The sequence below is a fragment of the Enhydra lutris genome, unplaced genomic scaffold, assembly GCF_002288905.1.
Source record: "Enhydra lutris kenyoni isolate GAN:26980312 unplaced genomic scaffold, ASM228890v2 scaffoldscaffold43, whole genome shotgun sequence".
NCBI classification, from domain to species: Eukaryota; Metazoa; Chordata; class Mammalia; order Carnivora; family Mustelidae; genus Enhydra; species Enhydra lutris.
The window spans coordinates 15,691,503-15,716,978 of NW_019154127.1; the positions used below are offsets into that span (position 1 = coordinate 15,691,503).

General features: G+C 55.1%; 1 protein-coding gene across 3 annotated transcripts in view; it reads left to right on the forward strand.

The window, feature by feature from the left end:
• The window catches only part of LOC111155811 (pericentrin), a 117,026-nt gene that overhangs the window by 67,218 nt on the left and 24,332 nt on the right, over positions 1-25,476 (forward strand). For all 3 annotated transcript variants that reach the window (XM_022516219.1, XM_022516220.1, XM_022516221.1), the window contains exons 22-32: positions 3,535-3,764; positions 4,488-4,604; positions 4,714-4,734; positions 5,415-5,621; positions 6,847-6,993; positions 7,222-7,371; positions 9,863-10,687; positions 11,661-11,852; positions 18,132-18,842; positions 19,679-19,781; positions 23,094-23,248. In XM_022516219.1, the coding sequence (XP_022371927.1) occupies positions 3,535-3,764; positions 4,488-4,604; positions 4,714-4,734; positions 5,415-5,621; positions 6,847-6,993; positions 7,222-7,371; positions 9,863-10,687; positions 11,661-11,852; positions 18,132-18,842; positions 19,679-19,781; positions 23,094-23,248 (2,858 nt within the window). The remainder of the gene's footprint in view (positions 1-3,534; positions 3,765-4,487; positions 4,605-4,713; positions 4,735-5,414; positions 5,622-6,846; positions 6,994-7,221; positions 7,372-9,862; positions 10,688-11,660; positions 11,853-18,131; positions 18,843-19,678; positions 19,782-23,093; positions 23,249-25,476) is intronic.

Below are 25,476 nucleotides of genomic sequence, written 5' to 3' on the forward strand. Positions count from 1 at the left end.
CCCGTTAAGTCTTTTTCCGCCTTCAAGTGTGTCTCCTGCGGATCTCACATTAGCATGACTTCCGAGGAGGGATCCACGTCGTGTCCTGCTGTGTCTCGTGGCTGTGCCCACAGCCTCTCCGTCCGCCTGTGCTCTTCTGGTGACCTGTTCTCCTTCCCGTGTCTCTCTGGGTGGAAGGGACCTTTCTCGGCTGCCCAGAAGCCGTGTGTCCCGTTCTCCTTCGGGCTTCGCTCCTTCCTCCTTCAGGCCACTGTCTTGTGCTCCCCAGCGCTGAGCCTGTCCCGTTCTCCCCCGTTCCCGTCTCTGCCCGGTGCCCAGCCCTGCTGGTGTCCAGCGAGGCTCCATTCACGCGTGAGACCGTGTGTGCATGTGGGCAGGCGTGTTAGCAAGCGTGTGCGTGAGCAAGGCTGTGAGCTGGGGTGTGCACCTGTGTCTGTGCACCGGAGAGCAAGCCTGCGTGTGAGCCTGTATGAGCACGTGTGTGTGGGGGTGCACCTGTGTGAGAGGAGGCATGTGGCGGTGTGGGGAGGGGGAGCGAGCACGTGTGCTCTGTGGATCCATTGCCTGTGCAGGGCCCCTCCTGCTCGTTCTCAGGTGTTCCTGGACCAGCCTCCAGGTTTGCGGGGTGGCCAGGCCCGCACCCCGTCCACCGAGTTTACCCCCGTGAATGTGTGTACTTCCAGGGTGTCAGGACTTCAGAGCTAGGGCCTGAGCTGGGGAGCAGGCTTGTGCTCCCTGCCTGAGGCCCGAGTGGCCCTGGCTTCGTGAGGTCCATCTGCTGTGGCTCTGCCGTGCATGGGCCTGGCGGCTCCTGCACATGTCTCGAGGCTGTGCCCACAGCTGCCCTTCTGCGTCTCTGGTCACCCCTGTGCCCAGAGCCTTGACACTCCTTAGCAGAAGGGAGAGTGCGGCCAGTCTTTGCACATTCCCTTTGTCGCTCCTCTGGGATCCTCTGGGGTCCTTGGCTGGCTTTCCTCTTACATCGTTAGTGCCCCCTGAATTTCTTCTCTGAGCTCTCTTCCTTTCCATTCATCCATTTGCACAGTTTGGGACTCGCAGATGCTTATGTCGTTTAACACACTGTCCGGGGCACCTGGTGGCTCCGTCGGTTGGACGCCAGACTCTTGGTCATGATCTCAGGGTGGTGAGACCCAGGCTCACACTGGACTCCATGCACAGCGCTGAGTCCGCTTTTCTCCCTCTGCCCCTCCCCCGTTCACACTCATGCGTGTGTGCGCGCGCTTTCTTTTCCTCCCTCCTCTCTCCAAAGAAGTAAATCTTTATAAACAAAATGCTGCTGTCTACACAGCACCTCCTGACCGTCCCTGACCACGCCCCTGCCCCGGCACAGTCCAGTGTGTGCTCCTGATTCTGCCTGGGGCCTTCCTGAAGGCTGACCCACTTCTAAGAGCTTTTGGCAGTCGGTGCACCTTGTGGAGAAACTTGGGTCAGCCTCGCCTGTATGCAGGAGTGAGGTGTGTTTCGTGGCTGCGCTCAGGGTCGTGCCTACTGTCCCCTTTAACAGTCCAGATCCTTTGGCCTCCAGGAGCTGCTGCAGCCCAAAGGCAACTAGTCTGCCCGGGCTGCAGTCCTGGGACAGTGCGGATGGGTACAACTGACGGACGCTGTGCCCTCGGTCCTGGAGGGTGGAAGTCCATGGTAAAGGATGAGTGCCCGCCTCTGGGCTGTGTCCCACACGCACAAAGCCCTGGTGCTCTCTGGAGCTTCTGGGAAGGCTCCGATCCCAACCGTGAGGCTCGACGTATGGATGTTGGGGGGTCACGGATGTTCAGACCGTCGTGGTGGCGTTACGGAAAAGCGTGGCTGTTAGGGACTGCCCAGGACCACGGATGTGCCCTGGATTCCTGCTGACTGACCGTCCGTTTCCACATCTGAAGATGCTGTGTTTTCCTTCATAGGCACTCCTGGTCCCCTAGCCCACGAGGACTCGGGTTTGTAAACCAGTCTGGTGACTGCTGTGTGAGATGAGCTATGTCTGCACCAGTTTGCCCCAGTTTTTTACTAAAGAGGAAAAGTACTTCAAGGCTTTTGTGGCAAACTGTTAACAAAAATGCCAGTGTTACCTTCTGCACTGACCTGTGCCACTGCACGAGCATCTGTCCAGTGATCCCTTCTGCAGCCCCGAGCGGCGGCCGGCGCTGCTGTGCAGGAACCACGGCTGCTGGGAGATGCGTTGTCCTGGGAGGTGTCGAGGGAGGAGCTCGGGGAACCCGAGTGGAGCTCCTGGGCTGCCCCGATGTCGTGGGTGGCCCTCAGCACGGCCTGAACGGCCACAGGACACCTTCCCCGCAGCACCACCTGCATGGGGCTACGTGTGCCGTGGCTGGGGTCCTTCCTCCAGCACGTGGCCCCTGGGGATGGTGCTGTCCGGCCGGCTGCAGGGGTGGGGAGCACCTTGTCCTAACTGCATGTGGAAGGCGGCTCACCCGAGGTGCTGACTTACTAGCATGGAGTTGCTTGGGAACGCTCTGTTCGTGGTCATGCTAGTTTGGCGTAAAAGACTGGCAGATTTATATAAAACAAAAGGAGTTTAGAAAGCTAGTAAAATGTAGTGGAACTTACGAGATTAAAATTTCAGTTTGGGGACAGGTTGAACACTCAAGGATTCATCAGAGGCAAGCCTCCTTTTATTACGGATGCTTACGAATTTACAGTTTCCACTTGGATTATGGCCTTATCATCCAGTTAATTTTAGATCGGCTTTTTTTTTTTTTTTGAAGATTTTATTTATTTGACAGACAGAGATCACAAGTAGGCAGAGAGGCGGGCAGAGAGAGAGGAGGAAGCAGGCTCCCCGCTGAGCAGAGAGCCCGATGCGGGGCTCGATCCGGGGACTCTGGGATCATGACCTGAGCCGAAGGCAGAGGCTTAACCCCGAGTTACGCAGGTGCTCCTAGATTGGCTTTTGATGTGCGATGGCTGGACCCCTTTCCTCGGAAATGGCTTCACGCCATGGGAGCAGAGGGAGCACGTCCTACATCGGGGCTCGTGCGCCCTCTCGTGGACGTCTGAAGTGACCGTTCTTTTTCTACACTGGACACTACGTAGCATCGTACTTTCTCGAAAATTAACCAATGTGTCACTTGGAAGTAACTAGGATAGGGTTTTTTCAGGCTTTAAAGTGTTTTATTTTAGCCGGTCTTAATTTAAAAGATGTCATTTTTTTTCTTTTTTCTGAGGTACTCGACTATTTTCCGTGGGTATTGGGCTCAGTGGTGGCTGTTCGGGTTAGGGTTAGTGTCTGGCCAGACACGGGCTCATGCTGGCTTGCGAGTGCATGACCTCCCCCAGAGGCGTCCTGTTGTTTCCTTGGGGTGTGGGAGCCTCAGCGACGCCGCGTCCTGGCCGGGCTTCGGGCTGGGGCTGCCAGGGAGGCTAGACCTGGGCGTGCTCTGTCCTCGGGCGGCCCTGGGTCTGTGGGGCACCCGCCGCGCACGTGTCATGCTTCTGCTTCCGTCCGAGTACCCGCCCTGATCCGTGGGGCTCTCCTCCCTGTTTGCTTCGTATCTTCAGCTCTTCGTAGGGAGGTGGACGGTCTGACCCAGGAGCAGGCGGAGGCCAGGAAGCAGGCGGAGAAGGACCGCGCCGCGCTGCTTTCCCAGATGAAGGTGTTTGAGGTGGAGCTGGAGGAGCAGCTTGCTCGGCAGGAAGCGAGCGCCCAGCAGGCCGGGGAGCTCTGCGCGCTGAGGCAGCAGCTGGCGGCTCTGGACAAGCACCTGCGGAGCCAGCGCCACTTCATGGACGTGAGCGTCTTGAGCGTGCTAGATGGGCGTCCCCAGAGGTCTCCTCCGTCGCGTGTGCTGCCAGGACCGACATTAGGGCCCGTGCACAGCCCCGTTGTTGTGGTCCCTTTGCTTCTCTGTGCGTGTCCTAGGGGTTGTTGCCGTGGGCCCGTGTGGGGTTCAGGGGGCTCTCCGACCACCCACCTGGCAGGCCCTGTGTACCCAGCACTCCCCCGGTCGGGCCTGAGCTGTCTGCTGTCCGTGGCTGTTCGTTCTCTCTCTGTCCCTCCTTCTGGTTTTATTTATTCGAGGAGGAGAGAGGGCAAACGCACAAGCGGGGAGGGGGAGAGGCAGGCCCCCCGCTGAGCAGGGAGCCCCATGCGAGGCTTGACCCCAGGACCTGAGACCCTGTCCCGAGCCGAGGACAGGTGGCTCAGCAACATGGCGCCCCGGGGATGCCCTTCTGTCCACGTTCTGCAAGTCCTTGTCATTGTACCTGCCGGGCTGCCTCTTCCCTTAGCTCGGTTCACAGAGTCCCGTGACAGGGAGCCCCCAGCCTGGCCAGTGGACACGTGTGGGAAGGGGAAGGCCAGGCGCGGTGTGAGAGGCCCCCTGGACGGTCCGCGTCTGAGTGGGCGGTCTTCTCTTCTGACCCCACGCCGTCCCCCTTCCGTCCTGGGGGAGAAGTGCTGTGTCCCGTCAGGGCATCGGACGTCTCCAGGCTGCCTGCCTCTCTCCCCACAGGAGCAGGCTGTTGAGAGGGAGCATGAGCGGGAGGAGTTCCAGCGGGAGATCCAGAGGCTGGAGGAGCAGCTCCGACAGGTGGCCCGGCCGCGGCCCCGGGGCTCCTGCATCAGCGACGTAAGTCAGCCCGCCACGCGCAGTGCCCGCCCGGCCACCGTCTCGGGAGCATTTTAAAGACTTAACCTTTTGAATGACTTTTTTTTTTCCATGTGTGTGAAAACGGCAGCAGGAGCAGCTGGATGAGGAGGTACCGTGCGTCGTGGGTCTGCTGCCTTCCCGCCTCACCCCTGCGTGGCCAGTGGGGAGGGAGAGCTGCTACGGGCTGGCCTGTTTCTGTCTTGGAGCCAGACCTGCCGGCGTGGCTGCCGTGGATTCGCTCTATTCTTTTCAAACACCGAGCACGTTTTGAGACGGTCGTGGACTCATGTTTGGGTGTGAGCAGTAGGACGGACGCCCGGTGCAGCCGTCACCCAGTTCCTCAGGGTGACGCCCACTGAGACGGAGCCCACCGCTCGGCATGGGGGCCCCTCCCACCCACGCCCCTGCCCTCGGTGCTGGTTGTGTCATCCACACAGTTACACGAGGGGACCAAGTGGTGTGAGCCGTCTGGGACTGACCTGCTCCTGGTCCCAGTCTGGAGCCCCCCTGGGGGCCGCCCTGCCTGGCGTTTTTCTCTCTCCTTGCCCAGTAGTGTCTCTCCCGACAAAATTAACCTTATTTTACGGATACATTTTGGGCTTGTGTTTTTCTGCGTCTTTCTGAGAGAATGCCCGCGTCACGGCTTCCCCACACTGTCTCTTGGCTCCTAGAGCCCCTCCCCGCAGACAAGCTTGCAGGGGTCAGTGTTTGCTCTGCCGCGGGCCGCGCTTTCCTCTGCAAAGATCGCTGTTTTCACTCCTGCATTTCTTAGCGTTTTTGTTGTTTTAGGTTAAATTGTTACAAGAAAAGCTGCGAGAGAAATCAGATGGGTTTAATGAGTTGGCTGCGAAGAAGGAGTTGGTGGACAGACAGATGCTAGTCCAGGAAGAGGAGATCCGGCGTCTGGAGGAGACCAATGCCAGCTGCAGGAGAGAGGCGGCCGCGCTGCGGGAGGAACTGGAGAGGCAGAGGGATGCCGTGAAAGCCTTGCAGCAGGTGTAGCAGCACCCCTGCCCCACACCCCCAGCCTGACGGCCTCCGAGGGGAGAGTCTCCTTGCGCCCGCCGTGCTTCGCGTCACTCCCAGCCCATCCCTCCAGCCACCAGGCCTCATGCGCCCGCGTACCGCCTGTTCTCGGGCTCCCTTGTTCACACACCGTCCGCCTGGAAGGTGGCATTAGCCCCCGTGGCCAAGGGGCTCCATCCCTTCTGGGGTCGTTCCCACATCCGGTTGGATCAGTTGGGGTTCCCGTGACGACCTCAGGTTCAGCTGACTTGCTAGAGCGGCTGACAGATCCCAGAGAAACTGTGGACTTACTGTGAAAGGGTGGAACTTGGGAGCAGCCAGGTGGAGGGGAAGGGCCGCGGGGGGAGGGCAGTGGGGCCCCTGTGCCCCCTCCAGGCGCGCCACCTGCACGTTTCCCAGGCCGGGAGCTCCCTAAACCCAGTCTTCGGGGTTCTTCTGGGGCTTCACTCCCCAGAGGTCCGGGGTGGCAGCAGAGCTGAAAGACCCCTTCTGATCTCTCCATCCCTCCTCCCTCCATACCTCCTCCCTCCTCCCCCCACCTCTGCTCCCTCCATCCCTCCTCCCTCTTCCCTCCACCTCTGCTCCCTCCATGCCTCCTCCCTTCACCTCTCTTCCCTCTTCCTCCATCTCTGCTCCCTCCATCTTTTCTCCCTCTTCCATCTCCTTTCTCCTTCCCTTAGCAAACATTTCCGGAGCTTATCAGATGCTGCAGGTAGAGACGATGCCCTTTTTCCTTCTACAAAGTTGAACCACTTATGTAACTTTCTCACTTTTTGTGACTAATTTCTCCCTAGTAGATGTTCTTTGGAAACTTCTTGATGAGATGTTAATGTGCATCATACAGATGTACAATGTCCTTGTCAGTCATTCTCCTGTGCTCGGACAAGTTCTTTACTTTTTTTTTTTTTTTTTTTCTTTTTTGTGATAGTCAGTAGTCTAGAGACTGTTTTGCACCTACCTGAATAATTAGCGGTGGCATCCCGGGCACACGCTACGGCTCTGATTGGCATCCCGTCTTCACCAGGGGCGCGCTCTCTGGAGCGCAGCTGGCGTGTGGCTGTCACAGCTGGCGTGCACAGGCGTGCTCAGCGGCGCGCCGGGAAGGTCTGAGGGCACTGTGCACTCACATCACAGTTCGAGGCCCCCGATTCCTGAGATACTTACTGAGAATAAACCTCCTTTTCTTCTTCCTCAGGATAAGGAGGCGCTGGAGGAGCAGCAGAGGAGCCAGTTGCCTCTGATGTCCACTCTGCAACCGGTGCCTCCCGCAGGCAGCCGTCCCGAGGGCCCCGAAGTCCAGTCAGACGCTGTGCAGAGGGTGCTCCGGCAGCGAGAGCACGAGGCAAGTGTGGGAGCTCTGGGGCTCCGCCCGCTCGGGGCTGCTGGCAGGGCGGGACCCTCACTTGGTCTGTGAGCGGTTTGTGACTGCTGGAGAGCTCCGTAATTTTAACAGTTATAGAACAATGATGACTCTTCGTGGCATGTACTTTTAAATATTTTAAAGTAATTTTAGTAACGATGGAGTGGTAGAATATGAGATCCTCTCAGATGTTTTCTGTTCTATTAAAAGGTGTTGGACCTAAAAGAGCAGTTGGAAAAGATTAAAGATGACTTAGCGTGTAAGAGCGACGAGGTGCTGCATCTGAACTCGAAGCTGGAGGCCCAGAGCAGCCGAGCTGCCCGTGCGTGGGAGCTTCAGGAGGAGAACACCAGCCTGCAGGTAAACTGGGGCACCGCCCGGATGCCTGCGGGGGTGCTGCTCACCCCAGCGCTGTGGCCCACCAGGGCCATGGCTTAAGGACGCACGCACTCTCCGTGTTTAGGAGGCGCTGACCTTCTGTGCTGAGGTCGGCAGCCAGGGTGGAGCCCCGAGCCACCAAAGGGGACAGTGGCCTGCGTCCCTCCTGCGCATCCTCTGCATCCTGCTTACGGCTCTGAGAGTCCGTCTTTTAGAGGAGAGACGCACCTGTCCGATGACGGAAGCTATAAAGAAATTAACCATCAGCGTTGGCCTGATTTGGGTCATGATAGGGTTACCCTGTTGTAGAAGAGGTGACTTTTACTAAGTAGTTGCTCGCTGTTAATCTCTCATGAGAGTAGGATGAGAAAGAGATTGGTTGGTTGGCTGGTCATGGGGTGGGCGTGTGGGCAGCAGGAGAGTCTCAGACTCCCACACGGGGCTTCACCTCCCATCCCCGACACCATGACCTGAGCGGGAATCATGAGTCAGGCGCTTACCCACCCAAGCCGCCCAGGCACTCTCCTATAAAACGGTTCTTAAATCTTCTTTGTCATCTTAATGTAACGTGCTTTAGTGAATAATCAAGTTGTAAAGAAACGGCCTTAGTGCCGAGCCCTTGCCTATGGTGCCCAGCAGCTGTCGGCGTGAGCGGAAGGCGCCGGAAGACCCTTGGCCTGTGGTTTGTGTGGGCGCTCCCAGGCCACGTGTGTGACGTCCGTGTGTGACGTCCGTGGCAGCGGGGTTGTGGGCCAGTCGCAGGCAGCAGGCGTCTCTCCGGGGGATTCCTGCTTCGTCAGTGGGAACAGGAGACCGTTCTCAGGCTGAGCTGCGGGCAGGCGGGGTGCTTCCCGCACACAGGCCCCGTTTCGTTGGCACGGTTATGGCCGGTTACTGTGTTCCTGCAGGCGTTTCTGCAGAACAAAGAGGATGAGATCGTGCGTGTGAGCGAGCAGCTCGGGGCACAGCTGGCCGGCATGGGAGGTGGCGCGCTTGGCGAGGTAGGCCTTTCCCGGCGCTGCACACCCAGACCACAGTCCTGCGCCAGAACCTCGCTCGTCGAGGGATGAGCGCCCTTGCTGACCGCCCTGGGGTGGGGGCTCTCAGGCCTCGGCCCTCTGTAGGGCCCCGCTTGGAAAGGAGCTGCCTCAGCCAGAGCCAGAGATCCCGGAGACCAGACGTGCATGCTCTCGGCCCACGTGTCCGCCCGTGTTCTCCGTTCCCAGCCTGCGCAGTTTTCCTGTTTTGGGGCAACCCGTGTTGCCCCTCACTGGCTTTGCCTGCCCCATCTGTCCGGAACCCCGGAGGAGTCATCTTGGTTTTGGGGTTACAACCACCTCCCATACTGGTTTCTGTGTGTGTTGTGGTGGGGCTGCTCTGTGGTGTGTGCCTGGTGCGGTGAGTGGTACGCCCACGTTGTGAGCGGACTGTGTCACTCCTGAGACCCCCGTTGGTGCTCCAGAAGTGCGGGGCGTCCCGGGGCTGGCCGTGAGTCTCGCCTGAGCCGCCAGAGTGCCCTTGGCTAACTGGACTGGTCAGAACTCCGCATGGAGATGCACAGGTGTGTGTCCCAGGGACCGCTCGCGCCATCAGAGTCACAACCAGAAAGCCATCTGTTTTCTTACTTCTGTGTTCAGTATGGGCCAGGTTTGATCTTGAATTTAAAGGCACGAGATGGTAGTAACGAGACCAAGAACTGTTATGAAACCCTCGGTTTTTGGGAAGCGGACACTGGAGTGTGAGAAGTTGGCTGAGGCTCGTCTGCCGAGCCTGAGTTGGTCAGTGTCACTGGTGGTTCGGCCTCACGAGGACGGAGCTTGGAGCTTTACTGGGGACCGTTTCCGCCTGACTTCCCACTTTCCGTCTTCGTAGTCTTGGCAGGATATTGAACGTCTGAGTTTCAATTGTGTTAACTCCAGAGCGCGCATGAGAACAGTTCCTACCTTACGGTTGTGGAGGCCGGCACTCAGCGGCATGAGGAGAAGCTTGCTCCGACACGTGAGGGGGCCCAGCCCTCGGCCTGGAGCAGCTAGGGCGGCCGTGACCGAGGCCCCGTGACCCCATCCGTGCGCCTGGCTTGGTCCTGGCCGTCGGTAGTGCTCCTTCCCAAGCCTATTTCCTTGCTTGGTGGTTCTTCTAGTGTTAGACGGGTCCCTAGTGAATTTACTCATGACTTGTAAAGTTTAGATACAAAGAACACACATGCCGAAGGTGAAAAAGTGGCCGGTCCGCGCCCCTGCCTGCAGCAGGGGTGGTACAGTACGTGTCGGACACGGCAAGTGTCCGAGCAGGTGGTTGGGCAGCCACTGTGTGACTCCGAGCGGCTCGGTGCACCGGACGTGCCAGAGTGCGGCACCGCGGCAGTTCCTGGGGGTTGTAACCGTGCCCACAGCCGCGAAGTCGTCCGCAGGCTGAGGAGAGACGCTCTGAAGGGGGAGCCTGGCTTTGCCCTCTGACCGTGCTTCCTCCCCAGGTCCTGCAGGACAGGAGCTCCGAGGTCGAGGAGCTGAGATCCATCATTGAGAACCTGCGAGAGAACCAGCGGCGCCTGCAGAGAGAGAAGGCAGAGGAGACGGAGCGGCTGCACGAGGTCATCGAGAGGCTGCAGAGAGAGCTCTCGCTCGGGGGGCCCGCGGGGCCCGGGGCTGAGGGCGGCCAGCTGCCAGCCGTCCCCGCCGTGGGACCCGAGGCGCTGGCGGCGGCGGGGGCCGTGGGCCAGCTGCTCGCGGAGCAGGAGTGCAGGCACAGCCAGGCCCTGGAGGGCCAGCAGCAGCGGCTACGGGCTGCAGAGGAGGCCGCTGCGACGCAGCTGGCGGAACTGGAGCGCTGCGCGGCCCGCGGGGAGTCAGAGGTCCAGGGCCTGGCCTCCCAGATCCAGGCCTTCGAAGCCGCCCTGGAGGCAAAGGAGGCCAGGATCGCGGAAAGGGACTCAGAGATCGACGCCATGAAGCGGCAGAAACTGGCCCTGTCGGCGGAGATGGAGACCCTCCTGGCGGCCTTCTCCCGCTTCCGCCTGGCGCTGGAGCAGCAGCCGCTGGCCATGGAGGCCGAGGGCGAGCCCCCCGAGCTGCGGCGGCTGCGGGCCCAGTGTGTCCGCCTCGGCCGCCAGCTGCAGCGGCTGCACTTGCGCTTCCTCAGCTGCCAGGGGGAGCTGGACGGGCAGCAGGCGCAGGCGGCCCACCGGCACCCGAGCGTGGAGGGCCGCCCCCAGGGACAGGGCCCCAGGGCTGCAGGGGCCTCGTGGGACGAAGAGTCGCAGCTGCCCACAGACCCGCAGGGCCAGGCTGGGGACACACAGGTGGGCTGCGCTCCCTCCTGCTGGTGTGCCGGAGGCCTGTTGTCTGTGTGGGGGGCGCAGGGGACACGGGCGTGCGGGGGCACATGGGTACAGGGGTGTACGGGGGATATGGGGCACAGGGGGAAGCAGGGGCACGTGGGGGCGGGCACAGGGGTGTGGGGGGGGGCGGGGAGTAAGAGCACACACGCAGAGCCAGCAGGCCCTTGGCGCCTGTGAGAGGCCCTGATGCAGGCCGCGGGTGGCCAAGCACTGGGGCTGGACCAGAGGGGGCTACGGGTTCCCTGAAGAACCTCCCGTTGCTGAAGTCTTCTGTCTGTGAGCTGGAGCGGGTGTCCTTTCTGTGGCAGCGGGGGTGGTGGTTTCGTGGGCAGCTCCTGATGCATCGAGTGGAGCTGAGGCTCAGGGCTCCTGGGTGTGGTTAGGCGCCACAGAAGCTCGGGTTTCAGACTGTGGTTCGACGGTGGAATCGGACCGGAGGGTTCCCTGTTCCATACAGCTCTAAACCTACCGTTGTTGTCACTCAAGGCTTTCGGAGCCCGTGGTTGGGAGCATCTGATGAGACGGAGATGGCTGTGGCTTGCACAGGGTCCCTGGGTTTTCCCTCCTGGGCTCTCTAGTCAAGCTCACGTCATGTTGGGATGAGCTGCACTTTGCTTTGGAGTAGAAGTCACGGTTCACTGCCTGCTGCCCTGTGCCACTCCAGAGCCGCTCCCGCTGGCCCGTGCATCGTGGGGTGGCCCAGCTGGGGTGTGTCCTGACCTGCGGTGGCCGCGAGCAAGCAGCAGGACTGGGGGGCATGGCTCTGGTCTGATTGAGGAGATGCCTAGGAGACGGGGACGTTCCCTCGGGGTCCTGCCGGCTGACGCCTCAGCTCCAGAGCTCCGAGAGCCCGACGGAGCCCAGGGACGGGGCTCGGGCACGTCCGACTCGGTGCCTTTAGCATCATTGTCGGTGTTTTCTCTGCTTGCTGTAGTGTGCAGCTCCCGAGGACTCGCAGCCGGCCAAGGCCCCAGGGTGCTTCCGCCCCGCGGCTCTGCACAGACAGGACAGCGTGATGTCGGTGCTGGCTGCCTGCCAGAAGCACCTGCAGTCGGAGCTGCTCTTGGCAGAGAACGAGATGCACGTGAGGACGGAGGACCACAGCCGAGGGCCAGGAGGGCTGCAGGTACGTGGCACGTAGCCGTGCTGCCGCGTGGCAGAGACGTCTCTGACGCTTTTGTGGAGGGACATGCACGTTACACAAGACGGCGGCCCTCTCGGGTTCCGCGCGTCTGTTCAGATCGGTTCTGAACTTCTGTAGCTTCGCTTCAGAAATCCTCTAGACGCGCTCCTTTCCCGTGGTCTTTTCAGCCTGTGGAGACAAGCAATCGCGTACTTCTCCAGCATGATGCAAGGAGGACTTTATTGTGCTGTGAGGCCTGTCTCTAGGGTGTTCCCGTGAGGACAGGTTGCCCACACAGCTGCTCTGTGGCTCAAGGCCTTTATCACCAGCGTCGGTTACTTCGAAAGGCTCGTGTTTATTTTTTGAACCTCAGGGTTTTTTCCTCCGTACTTTGGTTCGTGCTCCCAGCAGAGAAGAGCGCAGTGATCAAGAATGCAACCGTTTGGGGTTCCGGTCACCGCGAGGGCTGCCCCAGGAGAGCTGACTTTTCTTTTCCTGTGGGGAAGGCTGCACGCTGGCCACGTCAGGTGTCTCAGGGTTGAGATGTTCTGAACATAGGAAGTGGCTGGCTGGTTTGGAGGTTTTCCTAAGCGCAAAGTGTGCTTCGATCTGTGGCCTGCTCTGGCCCAGGATCTCGTGAGCCTTCCATAAACCTGCTGGTGTAGACACTGCATTGGTGTAGACACTGCACAGTTTGACAAGGATGTTCCCACTCTCCCTGCCCGGGAACTCTTCTGGGACGTGCCGTATGCACCACAGTCCTACTGTAAAATGAGGTTCTGAATTCTGCAGGGATTGGTCCAGTGGTCTCAGAGTGGGTGTGTGGCATGTGCCTGCGGTTTTGATAGAAGATGCTTGGGTTTGTCTGTGTTTATCAGATCTCCGCAGGACGTTTAATTCCGTTTGGAGAGGACTTTCTGACTCTGCCCCGCAAACTTCTCATTGCCCTTGGGATAAGAACATTTGTTTGAATTCTTACTGGAAAGCTCAGCTGTGTGATTATGAGCTGGTTGCCAGATTCTTAGCAGTTACACACAGACAGGGAAATTGCAGATTCACTCCCTAAGTCACAATTTTATATTTTTCTTTCTTCTTTTCTTATCTTTTAGTTTTTAAGTGATCGGTACACCCAGTGTGGGGCTTGAATCTGTGACCTTGACATCAAGAGCCCCACGCTCTTCCAGCTGAGCCAGCCGGGCCCCCTGCAATTTTACATTTTTCAGTGTTTGCATCTAGAATCTTCCAGGCCCTTTTTCCCTTAAAAAAAAAAAAAAAAGGAAAAATGCTATTGTTTTAAGTGAACTACCACAGAAGTAGGTTAGAACAGTTACCTTTTTAGTGTATGTAGTAAAATACATGCAACCTAAGAGTTATATTTTAACCACTTTTTTAAAAAGACTTTTATTTTTGGGGTCCCCGGGTGGCTCAGTTGTTTGAGCGTCTGACTCTTGGTTTCGGCTCAGGTCATGATCTCGGGGTGGTGAGATCGAGCCCTTGTCGGGCTTTGTGCTCACTGGGAGTTTGCTTGGATTCCCTCTTCTTCTCCCTCTGCCCCTCTCACTCGTGCATGTTTTCTTTCTCTCATATGGGAAAATAAATTATTTTTTGAAAAAAAAAAAATTTTTTTTAAGATTTTATTTATTTGACAGACAGCACAAGTAGGCAGAGAGGCAGGCAGAGAGAGAGGGGGAAGCAGGCTCCCTGCTGAGCAGAAGCCCGATGCGGGGCTCGATCCCAGGACCCTGAGATCATGACCTCAGCTGAAGGCAGAGGCTTAACCCACTGAGCCCCCCAGGCACTCCTGAAAAATAAATCTTAAAAAAGATTTTATTTTTTGGTAAGTGATCTCTACACCCAGCCTGGGGCTTGCTTAGAACCCCAAGACCAGCAGTTGCACGCTCCACGCACTGAGCCAGCTGGGTGCCCCCATCTTAACCATTTTTTAAAAAAAAGATTTTATGTATTAGAGAGCGAGTGAAAGAGCAGGAGCGGGGGGGGGGGGGGGGGGGGGGGGGGGTATAGGGGAGGGGGTAGGCAGGGGGGGGTTAGGGAGAATCAGACCCCCTGCTGAGCAAGGAGCCCGCCATTAGCCCTGGCGCTCCAGGATCATGACCTGAGCTGAAGGCAGCCGCTTAACAGACTGAGCCCCGCACCGATACCTCACTGTTTCGGTTACTGTAGCTTGGTTGTAAGTTTTGAAGTCAGATAATTCTAAGTCCTCCAGCTTTGTTCTTTTCCAGGACTGTTTTGACTCTTTGAATTTTAGGATAGGTTTTTCTGTTTCTGCAAAGAACATCCTTAGAATTTTTACAGGGATTGTTTTGAACCTGTAGATCACTGTTAGCATTGACATCCTAACAGTTCTAGTAGGTCTTTCAATCCATATGTGTGAAATATGTTTCCGTTTATTTCTCTTCTGTAATTTGTCTCATCAGTGTTTTATAGTTTCCTTGTACAAAACTTTCATCTCCTTGGTTCAGTGAATTCTTATTTTCTTCTTTTTTGTTGCTATTGTAAATGGAATTATTTCCTTCATTTTTTCAGATTGCTTATTGTTGGTGTGTAGAAATGCGACTGATTTATTGTATGTTTGCTTTGTATCCTGTTACTTTGCTGAATTGATATATTAATTCTAATGGGGTTTTTCATAATGGAATCTTTGTTTTGTACATACACAATCATATTATCTTGGGACATAGATAATTTCAGTTCTTCCTTTCCAACTTGGACACATGTTATGTCTTTTTCCTTACAAAATTGCTCTGACTGGGAGGTCCAGTACTGTGTTGAAGGGAAGTGCTGAAGGCAGGGTTTCTCACGTGTTCCTGGTGTCAGAGGAAGACGTTTTAGTCTGTCGCCATTGAGTACGATGTACACTGTATGTTTTTCACGTATGGGTTTTATATGTTAGGGTAGTTTTCTTTTAGTATGTTGAATGTCTTTATAATAGAGGACTGTTGAACATTGTCAGACACATTTTCTGCACTAATTGAGACAATCGCGTGACTTTTTTTCTCCTTCATTTTACTAATGTGTATTATGTAGACTGGTTTTCCTATGTTGAACTGTCTTTGCATTCCAGGAGTAAATACTGCTTGGTTAGAGTGTGTAATCCTTTTAGTATGGTATTGAATTCAGTTTGCTAGTATTTTAGAATTTTTTGTATCAAAGTTCATAGGGGATATTGGTCTGTAGTTTTCGTTTTTGTAGTGTCTTTTTCTAGCTTTAGTATCAAGGTAATGCTGGGCTCTTGCCATGAGTCAGGAGGCAACCTCGTGCTTCTATCTTTTTTCTTTCAAAGATTTTGTTAATTTATTTGACAGAGATCACGTGAGCATATGGGGGGAAGAGGCAGAGGGTGAAGCAGACTCCCCACTGAGCATGAACCTGAAGTGGGACTTGTGATCTCACAACCCTGAGAGCAAGACCCGAGCTGAAATCAGGAGTCAGACTCCCAACCGACTAGGCCACCCGGGCGCCCCAGGATCATGTGTTTTTATCCTTTCTGCCGGTCTCTGGCTTTGATTGGAGAGATTAATCCACTTATATTTAAAGTAATTATGGATAAGGAAGCATGTATTTTTGTCATTTTGCTCTGTTTCCTATATGCCTTATATAGCTTTTTTTGGTTCTGATTTCCTGCATTACTGTATTCTCTTGTGTTTAGTTGACATTTTGTACTGAAATCTTTAAGTTCTTTTTCATTTCTTTTTTTTTTTAAATATTTTATTTATTTATTTGACAGACAGAGATCACAAGTAGGCAGAGAGGCAGGCAGAGAGAGAGGAGGAAGCAGGCTCCCCGCCGAGCAGAGAGCCCGATGCGGGGCTCGATCCCAGGACCCTGGGATCATGACCTGAGCCGAAGGCAGAGGCTTTAACCCACTGAGCCACCCAGGCGCCCCTCATTTCTTTATGTATATACAACAGCTATGTATGTGTGTGTGTGTGTGGTTCCGTTAGGCATTACATTCAGAACCCAGCATTATAACACTGTGGTTTGAATTTATACCAGCCTAACTATTGAAAACTGTTCCTTTTTAGCTCTGCCCCACCCTTTTTGGTTTTTGTTGTGACCAAGTACATTTTTATACCTGTGTGCCTCAAAGCATAAACTAATGATTGTTTTATATTCATTAATTTTTTAAGTTATGTAGAAAAAATGTGGAGTTACAAACTGAAGTTAATAATACTGACTTTTAGACCATTAACTTTTTAAAAATGTGTCTTTTAAATCACAGTGAAAACAAAATGTGGAGTTGCAAACCACTGTCATAACAGCACAAACTTTTTAAAAAATTCATGTATTTGAACAAACAGTGTTCTGTTTCAGGCATACCATCGTATACACTGGCTTTTCTTCTTGTGCTCGCACTTACCTTTACTGAGGTCTTTACTTTGCCACGTGACCTTGAGTTCCCACCATCTGGTGACCTTGTGTTTTGCCGTACAGACGCCCTTGGAGGGCAGGTGGAGTGGTCACAAACTCCTGCTTTTATTTACCTGGGAATATCTTAATTTCTTCCTCACGCTCAAGGACAGTTTCGCTGGATGTTGGATTTTTCGTTGACAGGGTTTTTTCTTTCTGCACTCGGAATATACCGAGTTGCTGTTCTCCAGCCGCCAGAGTCTCTGAGGAAAAACCTGCTGGTGATGTTACTGAGGATCCTTGTGTGTGACAAGTCAGTTAGTGCCTTTAGCTTTTATGCATCTGGTTATCACCTAGCTTGGTGTGTCTCTCTTTGAATTCATCTTTTTTGGGGTATGTTGAGTTTCTTGGATGTTTATATTTGTGTCTTTCATCAATTCTGGGAACTTTGCATCAGTATGTCCTCAGGTATTCTCTCAGCCACCTTTCTCTCGTCCTCTGGGACTCCTACAATGCGTATTTTGGTCTGCTTGCCGCTGTCCCACAGGTCCCTTTGTCTGAATTCACTTTTGTCAATCTTCTCTTTTTTTCCTCAGCCATGATCATTTCCATTATTCTGTCTTTAAGTTCAGTTCTTTCTCTTCCTCAAATCTGTCTTTGAATCCCGTTAGTAAATTTTTTATTTTAATTAATCTACTTTTCTGCTTTGTAATTTCTTTTCGGTTTCTTTATATTTTCCTTCTCTCCTTTGATATTTCTACTTTGTTTACACATCACTTTCTTGATCTTCTCCACATCTTCCTTTAGGTCCTCAAATGTCTTCATGCCTGTTGTCTTAATGTTTTTGACTAGTAGATCCGACATTGGGTCTTTTTCAGGGACAGTTCTTTTGGGTTTGTTTTCTTCCTTTGAATAGGCCATACTTTCCTGTTTCCTTATATGCCTTGGGATACTTTTTTTTCTGGTATGTGTTTGCACAGTGAATATTTGAGTCTACTATATATTTGGAAATCTGAATCTCCTACTTACTCATAATTTGCTATTTTTTGTTTTTGTTTTTTGTTGTTTTTTTTTAAATTGTTGTAGATTGTCTCTATGCTGAGGATCAGCTTGAGGTTTAAACTTCAGGTCTGTTCAGATATTTTCTTAGTTTGCACTTTCGCCTGGGCACACGCAGTCACTTTCTCATTTCCTCTCTATATGCAGTTGTTTTTTGAATGTTCTACTGTTTAGTTTTTCCTCAAAAAGAAAAATGCTGTGGTGGGGAAGAAGGACAGTGGCCCTTTAAATCCTCTGGCAGTCACTTCAGCCGGAGGGGGAGAGGCCACAACAATGGCTTCCCACCACTTTGCCTCTGGGCTGCGATCAGAAGCCGAAGCGGAGCACAGATGCCCAGTGTTTGGAGGACAGGGTCCTTTTTGCCCACCCAGGTGCTGCAGGCTGTGTGCGAGATGCTCCAGGAGTAGGCGCACCCCAGCCTGCCGAGGGGCTGGATGTCCAGGGATGGGTAGCTGCTGCTGTGCTAGGAGCTGGAACTGACCCAGACTGACTCAGCTTACCCTCCAAGCCTCCCCCTGGAAGGTGCAAGCCTTGGACAGCCTCCAGAGTTATACACAGCAGGCACGGTTCTGCCAGTGCAGGTGCCCGGGCAGGAGACCGATTCCTGCTGCTTCCTGCTCTACCACCTTCCCAGAGTCCTTTGCAGCAGTCAGCTCACAGGCAAGGAGCTCTCAGCTGTGATTCTGTCTTTCATGGAATTAAAAAAGCTTGAAATCTCCTCCCAAGGGCTCATCATGGAGGCTTCTTCATAAGTGCTCAGGAAGTTCTGAAACTGGCTTATAGAAACCAGACAGACAGAGAAGACTAGGTGTAATTCAATTATTTCACTTTATGCCTGTTCCTTTTTACATGCAGAATAAGGGAGAACTCCTGGAAGATTGTCAGCTGCGGAAAGTTGGTCTCCTAAGTCAGGTGAAAGAACTGCAAGAAAAGTTGAACCATTTGCTGTATTCTGTGAACTCCCAGAACACCGAGACAGAGGATTTCAGACTTCAGCAGCCAGTGGCGCCTCCACGTGCTCTAGAAAACAGTTGGAGTGATCATTCTGATAATGGTGAAGAAACGGAGAAGTCTCTTGTTGATACGTCTCATATCGAGAAAACCACGTGTGATCTGACTGACCTCCGTAGAAGTCAGGATCCACTGATAAAAAATGAAATGTCAGATGTTCCCGAGCAGGACCAGGTTGATTTGCAGGATGGGTCACCTTGTTTACAAGCAGGCTTCCACGGTGGCTTCCGTGACCTGGCCCATCCTGAGAGGCCCGCGCCCTTGAAGAACGCACTCCGGGCAATGGATCTGTCCTCCTGGAGCTCGCCGGAGGTTGTCAGGAAGGACTCGACCCTTGAGCCTGCCCCCAGCCTGCCCCTGACGCCGTGCTCGGACGCCCTGAGCTTGGACGCCTCCCTGCGGGACAGGACCAGTTCCTCGCTGCAGGCAGACCAGGCGGAGCTGCTCGGGTACCTGGGTGGGTCCGCAGCAGGAGCGGCCTCCGGGGGGGCAGCGTCTCCCGTGGCTGCAGACAAGACGCCCTCCGCTGACCGCCGCGTGCAGTGGGTGTCTGTGGTAAGTGGTCTTCCGGGGCCGCTGCCCTGGGTTGGCGTCCGCGGGTTGCCCAGGCCCCAGAGTGTTCCCGAGGGGGTGTGTCCCCAGCGTCTGCGGTATCATAGCTGCAGCCATTGTTGGCTCATCTCCTGAGGGGCCAGCGGCCCCGGCGTGGGTGTGCACGGCAGTGCCCTGGTCAGCCACGTGTAGGGACAGCCGGCTTCCTGCAGCCTCGTTCCCAGTCGGTTGTAATATGAATAATTAGAGGACTTGAGGCGTTCCTGGAAGCATGTGCGGTGCACGAGTCCTGCTCAGATGTGCCAGGCCTCCATGCGCTCACTAGCGCGGACGCGAGCAGCGCGGCCCCAGACCCGCCGGTGTGTGTAGTCATTCAGGTTCTTTGTCTAGGGTGTGTTTTCTAGATTGGTTTCGGGTGTATTTCTTACTAGGCTCTACATCTAATGCTCATTAATCTCAAAAAGTTATCTTTGAGTTGGACTGTGTCTTTTCCTAGAGAATACTATTGCGATCTTGCACGTCCTGGATTAGATAAAAACAAGTTACAGGGACCACGATACCTGAGATACCCGTACGCAGACTACCACGGAACTGATTTTTAATCTGAGATGTTTGCTGGTGACTCCTTTAAAATAGTCCTAGAGAACTGTGGCCGGGTTTGTTTAACTTCTTAGAAGCACAGGATTTCAGTGCGTTCCCAAGCGTGAAACACTTTTACTTGGGTTCTGTGTGGGAAAATGATCAGTTCAGGCCTTAGAAAGTTTCCGTCTGCTAGTTCAGCTCCCTGATGTGATAAGTTGTTATTTTATGACCATTTAAAAACTTGCCTGTTTGAACAGGAGAAAGATGTTGAAGATTTTATCGTAACATCTCTTGATGCTCAAGAAAAGCCCAGAACCTGTCCTCTCGGGTTTGAAGGGAAGAACAACGGAAGTGAAAACAGTGAGTCCGTCTTTTTTTTTTTTTTTTAAACTGTTAAAAGGTTTCAGGGAACCTCAGGCCCTCCAGGCTGGCGTTTGCTACACCTGCTGGTGCACCCTGGCCATGCCTGCCTCCGTCTCCTCTCTGTGCTTAGTGGCACTTGAAAGCCTGAGGTCTTGTTCTTCTGGAAATCCCGACTGTGCACCTTCAAAACCTGCACTCCACACCCAGACCTCCTTGTGGCCCACAGCAGCATCTCAACTACAGACCCTCCTCAGATTTTGCCACTCGCCCCATTGGTGCCCTTCACGGGAGGGGTGCTGTGCGGGTACGAGGCACTTGGGTGTCCCTTGCTGGCCACCGCAGTGTGGGAGGGAGGCTATGCCATGGGGGCCAGAGAGGAAGCCCTTTGCCTTGCCAGCAGGTCCTGCATCTCGTCGGGGTCTGTGGCAACGTCGTCAGCGTGGGTGTCCCCAGGTGTCCGGAGAGTGTGCACACCAGTGCCGTGGTCTTCCCAGGGCACCACGGCACGAGGCCTGTGTCCGCTTGGACCCCTTGGTGTCTGCCAGGCTTTGTTCTGATTTCCCGTCTTTGATTGCTTGGTGTTGGCAGGAGGCTGCGTGGAGCTCATGCCTATGATCTCTCTTTTTTTTTTTTTTTTAAGATTTTATTTATTTATTTGAGAGGGATCGCAAGTAGGCAGAGAGGCAGGTAGAGAGAGAGGAGGAAGCAGGCTCCCTGCTGAGCAGAGAGCCCGATGCGGGGCTGGATCCCAGGACCCTGGGATCGTGACCTGAGCCGAAGGCAGAGGCTTCACCCGCTGAGCCCCCGGGCGCCCCCGCCAGCCTATGATCTCTTGTTACTGACTTGGACCCGCTCACGTTAGTCTCCAGGAGTGATTGTCGCCTGGGCCATCATTAGGATGGTTGCCAAACCATGACCTCCTAATTTTGTCCTTCTCTAACTGGTTTTTCACAAGCCGGTCACCTCCTCAGATGTTTCCACCGTTTATAAGAAAGTCATCATTGACTCAACTCAGTGCTTTTGAAAACGAGACCACAAAGTAAAGTTCATGGGCGTTTCCGCTGTGCTGAGTGGGGCCAGCAACGTCTTAATGTTAGTTTTGAGTCATTCCACGTGGTGAGTTCCTGTCCCAGAATGAAGTGGTAACACAAGGTGCCCCCAGCCCCGGCCGAACCACCATTCCCTGAGGACACCATGTTTAACTTCGGGAAACTGCTGTGGTATTTATTTCTAAATTACATTTTTTTTTTTTTTTTTTTTAAAGATTTTATTTATTTATTTGACAGACAGAGACCACAGGCAGGCAGAGAGGCAGGCAGAGAGAGGAAGGGAAGCAGGCTCCCCGCTGAGCAGAGAGCCCGACGTGGGGCTCGATCCCAGGACCCTGGGATCATGACCTGAGCCGAAGGCAGAGGCTCCAACCCTCTGAGCCACCCAGGCGCCCCTCTAAATTACATTTGCTACTTACGGCAACATGTGTGAGCTTCTGGTTGCCAGTTCTCCTTATACGTTCCTTCTGTGTCTTTGTAAGGTGGCCTCATCGTCCCGTCCTGTCCCCACACCCCAGAGTGTTTGTGTTTCGAGTGCACTGGTCATATTCCCGCAGAACCACGGGGACGGAGTCCTCTCGCAGACAGCTGGTTTTCCTTTCTCGTGGCCTCTCTCCTGTTCTCCGTCATGGGTCCCGCCACACTGTCCACGAGCATGGGTGTGCGCTACCCATGCGGCCATCCCCTTCTGAATGTGCCGCCTCCGCTCTCCGGGTCAGACCCCTTGTCCCTCCTTCGTGCTCCTCATTTAAGTACTCTGCTCTCTAGAAGCATTCGCAGAGAAAGCGTGTGTGAGGTGGGTTTTCTGAGAACTTCTGCATCTTCCCAGCGAGTGTGGATAGTTTGGGCTTGGTGGAGACTCGCAGGTGAGAAGTCAGGTTCCCTCAGGCCCCAGCATGTCTGACCAGCGTCCCAGAGCCTGGCGTCGCGAAGCACGGCGGCCACCGCGTGACTCCACACGCCTGGGCGCAGCCTTCACCCTGAACAGGCCTTCGTTGCTCCTTGGGTCCTGCCCGTGGCTCTCATCTTGCTGTACTTCTGTCGACCACTGGACTGATTTTCCTACTTTCTCACTTTGTTTCCATTTCTTTGTACTTTTGTTTGATAATAAAGGTTCTTAAAAGAAGCTTTTAAGAAATTATTTCTTAAGCTTGGAAGTAAATGTTTTCATTCTGCTGTGTCTTAACTTCAAAGAGCTCTTCTTTCGTATTCTCTGGTCCTTTTTCTTGAAAATTCCTTGTTGCGTCAAGACTGACTTCTCTGAAGATGTTCTGGTTTTCTAAGGTTTCCTGGTGTTTGCTTTGTTGGCTCCTCCAGCCGTCTCCGAGTCCCTGTTCCACACTGTCTTCTGTGTAGCCCTTGGCGTGTTTGAGAACTCACACCCCTCAGCAGGGTGCACGTCGGCAGCTTTGCTCCCAGGTCTGTGCGAGGCGCTCCAGGCTGGTCAGAGAAGCAGCTGCAAACGCTGAGCTTGCTTTTCCCTGGATGCCTCCCTCTGCTTTCCGAGCCTCTGCAAGGCTCAGGAACGTGCCGCGTCCGTCAGACACATTTGCGGCTCCTCTTTGAGGCCCCACCGTGGGGTTTCTGGCATCTGGAACCCTCGGCACCAGAGGGCTCTGCCGTCCAGCCCGGCTGGTCTCAGGGCTGGTCTCCAAACACCCCCAGCAGGCGTGCTCCCCTTTTCCTGGCCAGATCCTTGCTGCTTGACCTGCTGCCCTCACACGGCCCTGCGGTTGGTACCGTGCGTCTCCTGTCCCCCGTCTCCTCTCCATGTGCCCGAGCGGAATCCTGCCCTGTCCTCATCCCTCCCTTGGGTGTGGAAGTATGGATCCCACACACGTGTGTCAGCCCAGGCGCTTCCTGCGGGAGCCCTGTGGGCTTGGGGTCCTGTCTTTGGGGGATGAGGAAACCCACTCGTGCATCTGTTTACAGATGAGCTGAGAGACTGTTAAGGCTTATGTTGGAGTCATGGGTTTACATGCCAAACATGCAAAATACGCTTTTTCTTGATGTATGTAATTATGTCATCGTACAGGTTTGTAAAAACATCTTTTGTTCTCTTTGGTGCTCTGCGGATGTCTTCAGGAAGGGGCGTCCCGGCTGTAGCTCTCCCGGGTGTTTTGGGGCCTCACGCAGCACCAGGAAGTGGGAGTCTGGCCGCACCCCTGTCACTGCCAAGTGTCTGCCTCCCGGGCCCTCCCCCACCAGGAAGGCCACCAGAGGATTATGGTTTGACTTTGACTTTGTGCCGTGTTTTTAGGTGATGGCTCAGGGTTTGGAGAAATACTAAACCGAGGTTCGGGAAGACTCGAAACCCCCACTGCTAGTCCTACAGGGCCTCCTCCCACCTCTGGAAGGTTCGGACGGCCGCTGGAAGCCATGAAGGAGAAGGAAATCCATCCGAAACAAGTGAAGGTGAGGGCCGGCAGGAGCAGGGCGTGCGGTGTCCATGGGCCTCCGTCTGCGGCTGCCATGACTGCTGCGTGGTGGTGCGGTGTTGGGCGGCGTGAGTCCTACCACCCAGGCCGCTGCATTGGTTCTAGCTGCGCTCTAACCGACGTCTCCTGTGAGTGTTTCCAGACGGAGTCAGCTGCTGTCCTGGGGGGCGTGGGGACAGGCGTCCCAGGTGAGATCCTGGTGCAGCGGGCTGGGGGGGGCTGCAGGAGACTCGGGCTCCGGGGTCCCCAGAGGAGGGCCAGCTCTTCCTGCGCCCGCTGGGGGCCTGCAGGTGCCAGGGTTGTAATAAATCACAAAAGACAAAATTAGGGTCAGCCTTCCTGAACTGAGTTTAGGTATCAGAACGCATGACCCTCTGTGGGGAAGTGGTTGTGGGTTTTGTCTGGTTCTGGAGATGGACCTCTCGCCTTTCCTGAGACAGCTGTGGCCTGTGCTCATGACTGGGCCGCCCTCTGCCCGGCACCCGCAGGGAACCGAGCTGCAGGGCACGGGCAGTGGGGCTGTCTGCGGGCACAGGGCCACCGTGCCACGGTGGAGAGCCCAGCTGGCTTTGCCACGGGAGCTGCTGCTTGAAAGGGAGGCTCCGTCCCGTCAGAGTTGAGTAGAGCACTCTGCCCTGCTCGTCTCCGTCTTCCCGGCGGTGGCTCTTGAGAAGGGAGCTTGTCTGGACTTGGGTAGCGGTGCGGGCATTGTGGACGGGCAACCTCCGGCCCAGCCCAGCGGCTCCACCAGCTCACGTGTATTCCTGTACCAGACTGGAAGCTTCCTGTAGGGCAGCTCCAAGTGCACACCTGGGGGGCCCCCAGTGAGCCCACACTCGCTTGTCCCGTCCATTCCGCCATCTGCTAGCTCTCCTCAGCATGGCGGGGGGCCTGTCTACAGAGGATGGGCCCAAGGCTTCCTTCAAGCCTGTTTTCCAGCAGCATCCCCGCCCTCCCCGCCCCCCAACAAGACCTTTCTTGCCCGCCGTGGCAGACCTGCTCATCCACCCGCCAGACCAGCCCCGTCGGCGCGCTGGGCTCCTTCTGACCCATCTGTGGTGTGAGCCGCCTGCCGCAGCTCTGCCGGGCCTGCATGTGCCTCCCCCGAGGACCCGGTCACGCGGCCACCTGGTGACAGAGCGGGGGCCCTGTCCTCTGCTCACGGTCACGATGGGAGGACTCGGTGCTCCGGGCTCAGAGCCAGGGCGTCGCTGGAGGAGGGAAGCCACAGTCAGCCACGGTTCCACTCGGAGCCGACGTGTAAAAATGCTGTGTTCTCGCTGGAATTGATGCGCGACCGGGTGTAAGTCTGAGGTGTACGATGTGTGCACGTGGTACAGCGACCCCACAGTGCGGTCAGTTAGCACATCTGCCACCTGGCCAGGAAGTCTGTGGCACTTCCAACAAGTTCTCTTTTCCCTCGCCGGATTAGCAAGCCGTGTCATGTCACAGCACGGACACAGGCGTGGCTGGATAAGTAAGGACGCGGCGTCAGCATCGTGCTCAAACCCTGAGAGCATTTCCAAAGACAGCTCATTGGTTTTCTTTGAACGTGAGTATCGTTGACACCAGTGTTCCTGCACTTTCAGGTGCACAACTCGGTGGCTTGACAAGTTTGTGTGTCACACATGCTGCCCCCATGGGCCACCTGGCCTGTGACGTCACTGTTAGGGTGCCATCCAAAGAAAAGGATTCTTTTTAAAGGATTATTTGAGAGAGAGAGTGCGTGCGCCAGTGTGAGCGGTGTGGGGGAGGGGCAGAGGCAGAGGGAGAAGCAGGCCCCCCGCTGAGCAGAGAGCCTGCCATGGGGCTCGATCCCGGGATGCTGGGATCGTGACCTGAGCCACCCGGGCGCCCTTGCACTCCTCAGTTTTTTATGTGACATAAAATATTAAAGGCACGTTTCTTAGCAGCTCTAATCCAAGCAACGTAATGGTGGAAGAACTTGTAATTTTAAGGAATGGATTCAGTTGTTCGGACAATTCTGTATACTTGGGCTTTGAGGTTTAATGTTCGGTGATTAACGAAGAAAACACAGAAGCCCGGTGAAGGCCCTGGAGCCCAGGAAGTGGCTGAGACTGTCTGTAGGGGAGCCACGTGGACGTGGAGGGAGCCGCGTGTCTGCAGGGGAGCCACGTGGACACGGAGGGAGCCGCGTGTCTGCAGGGGAGCCACGTGGACACGGAGGGAGCCGCGTGTCTGCAG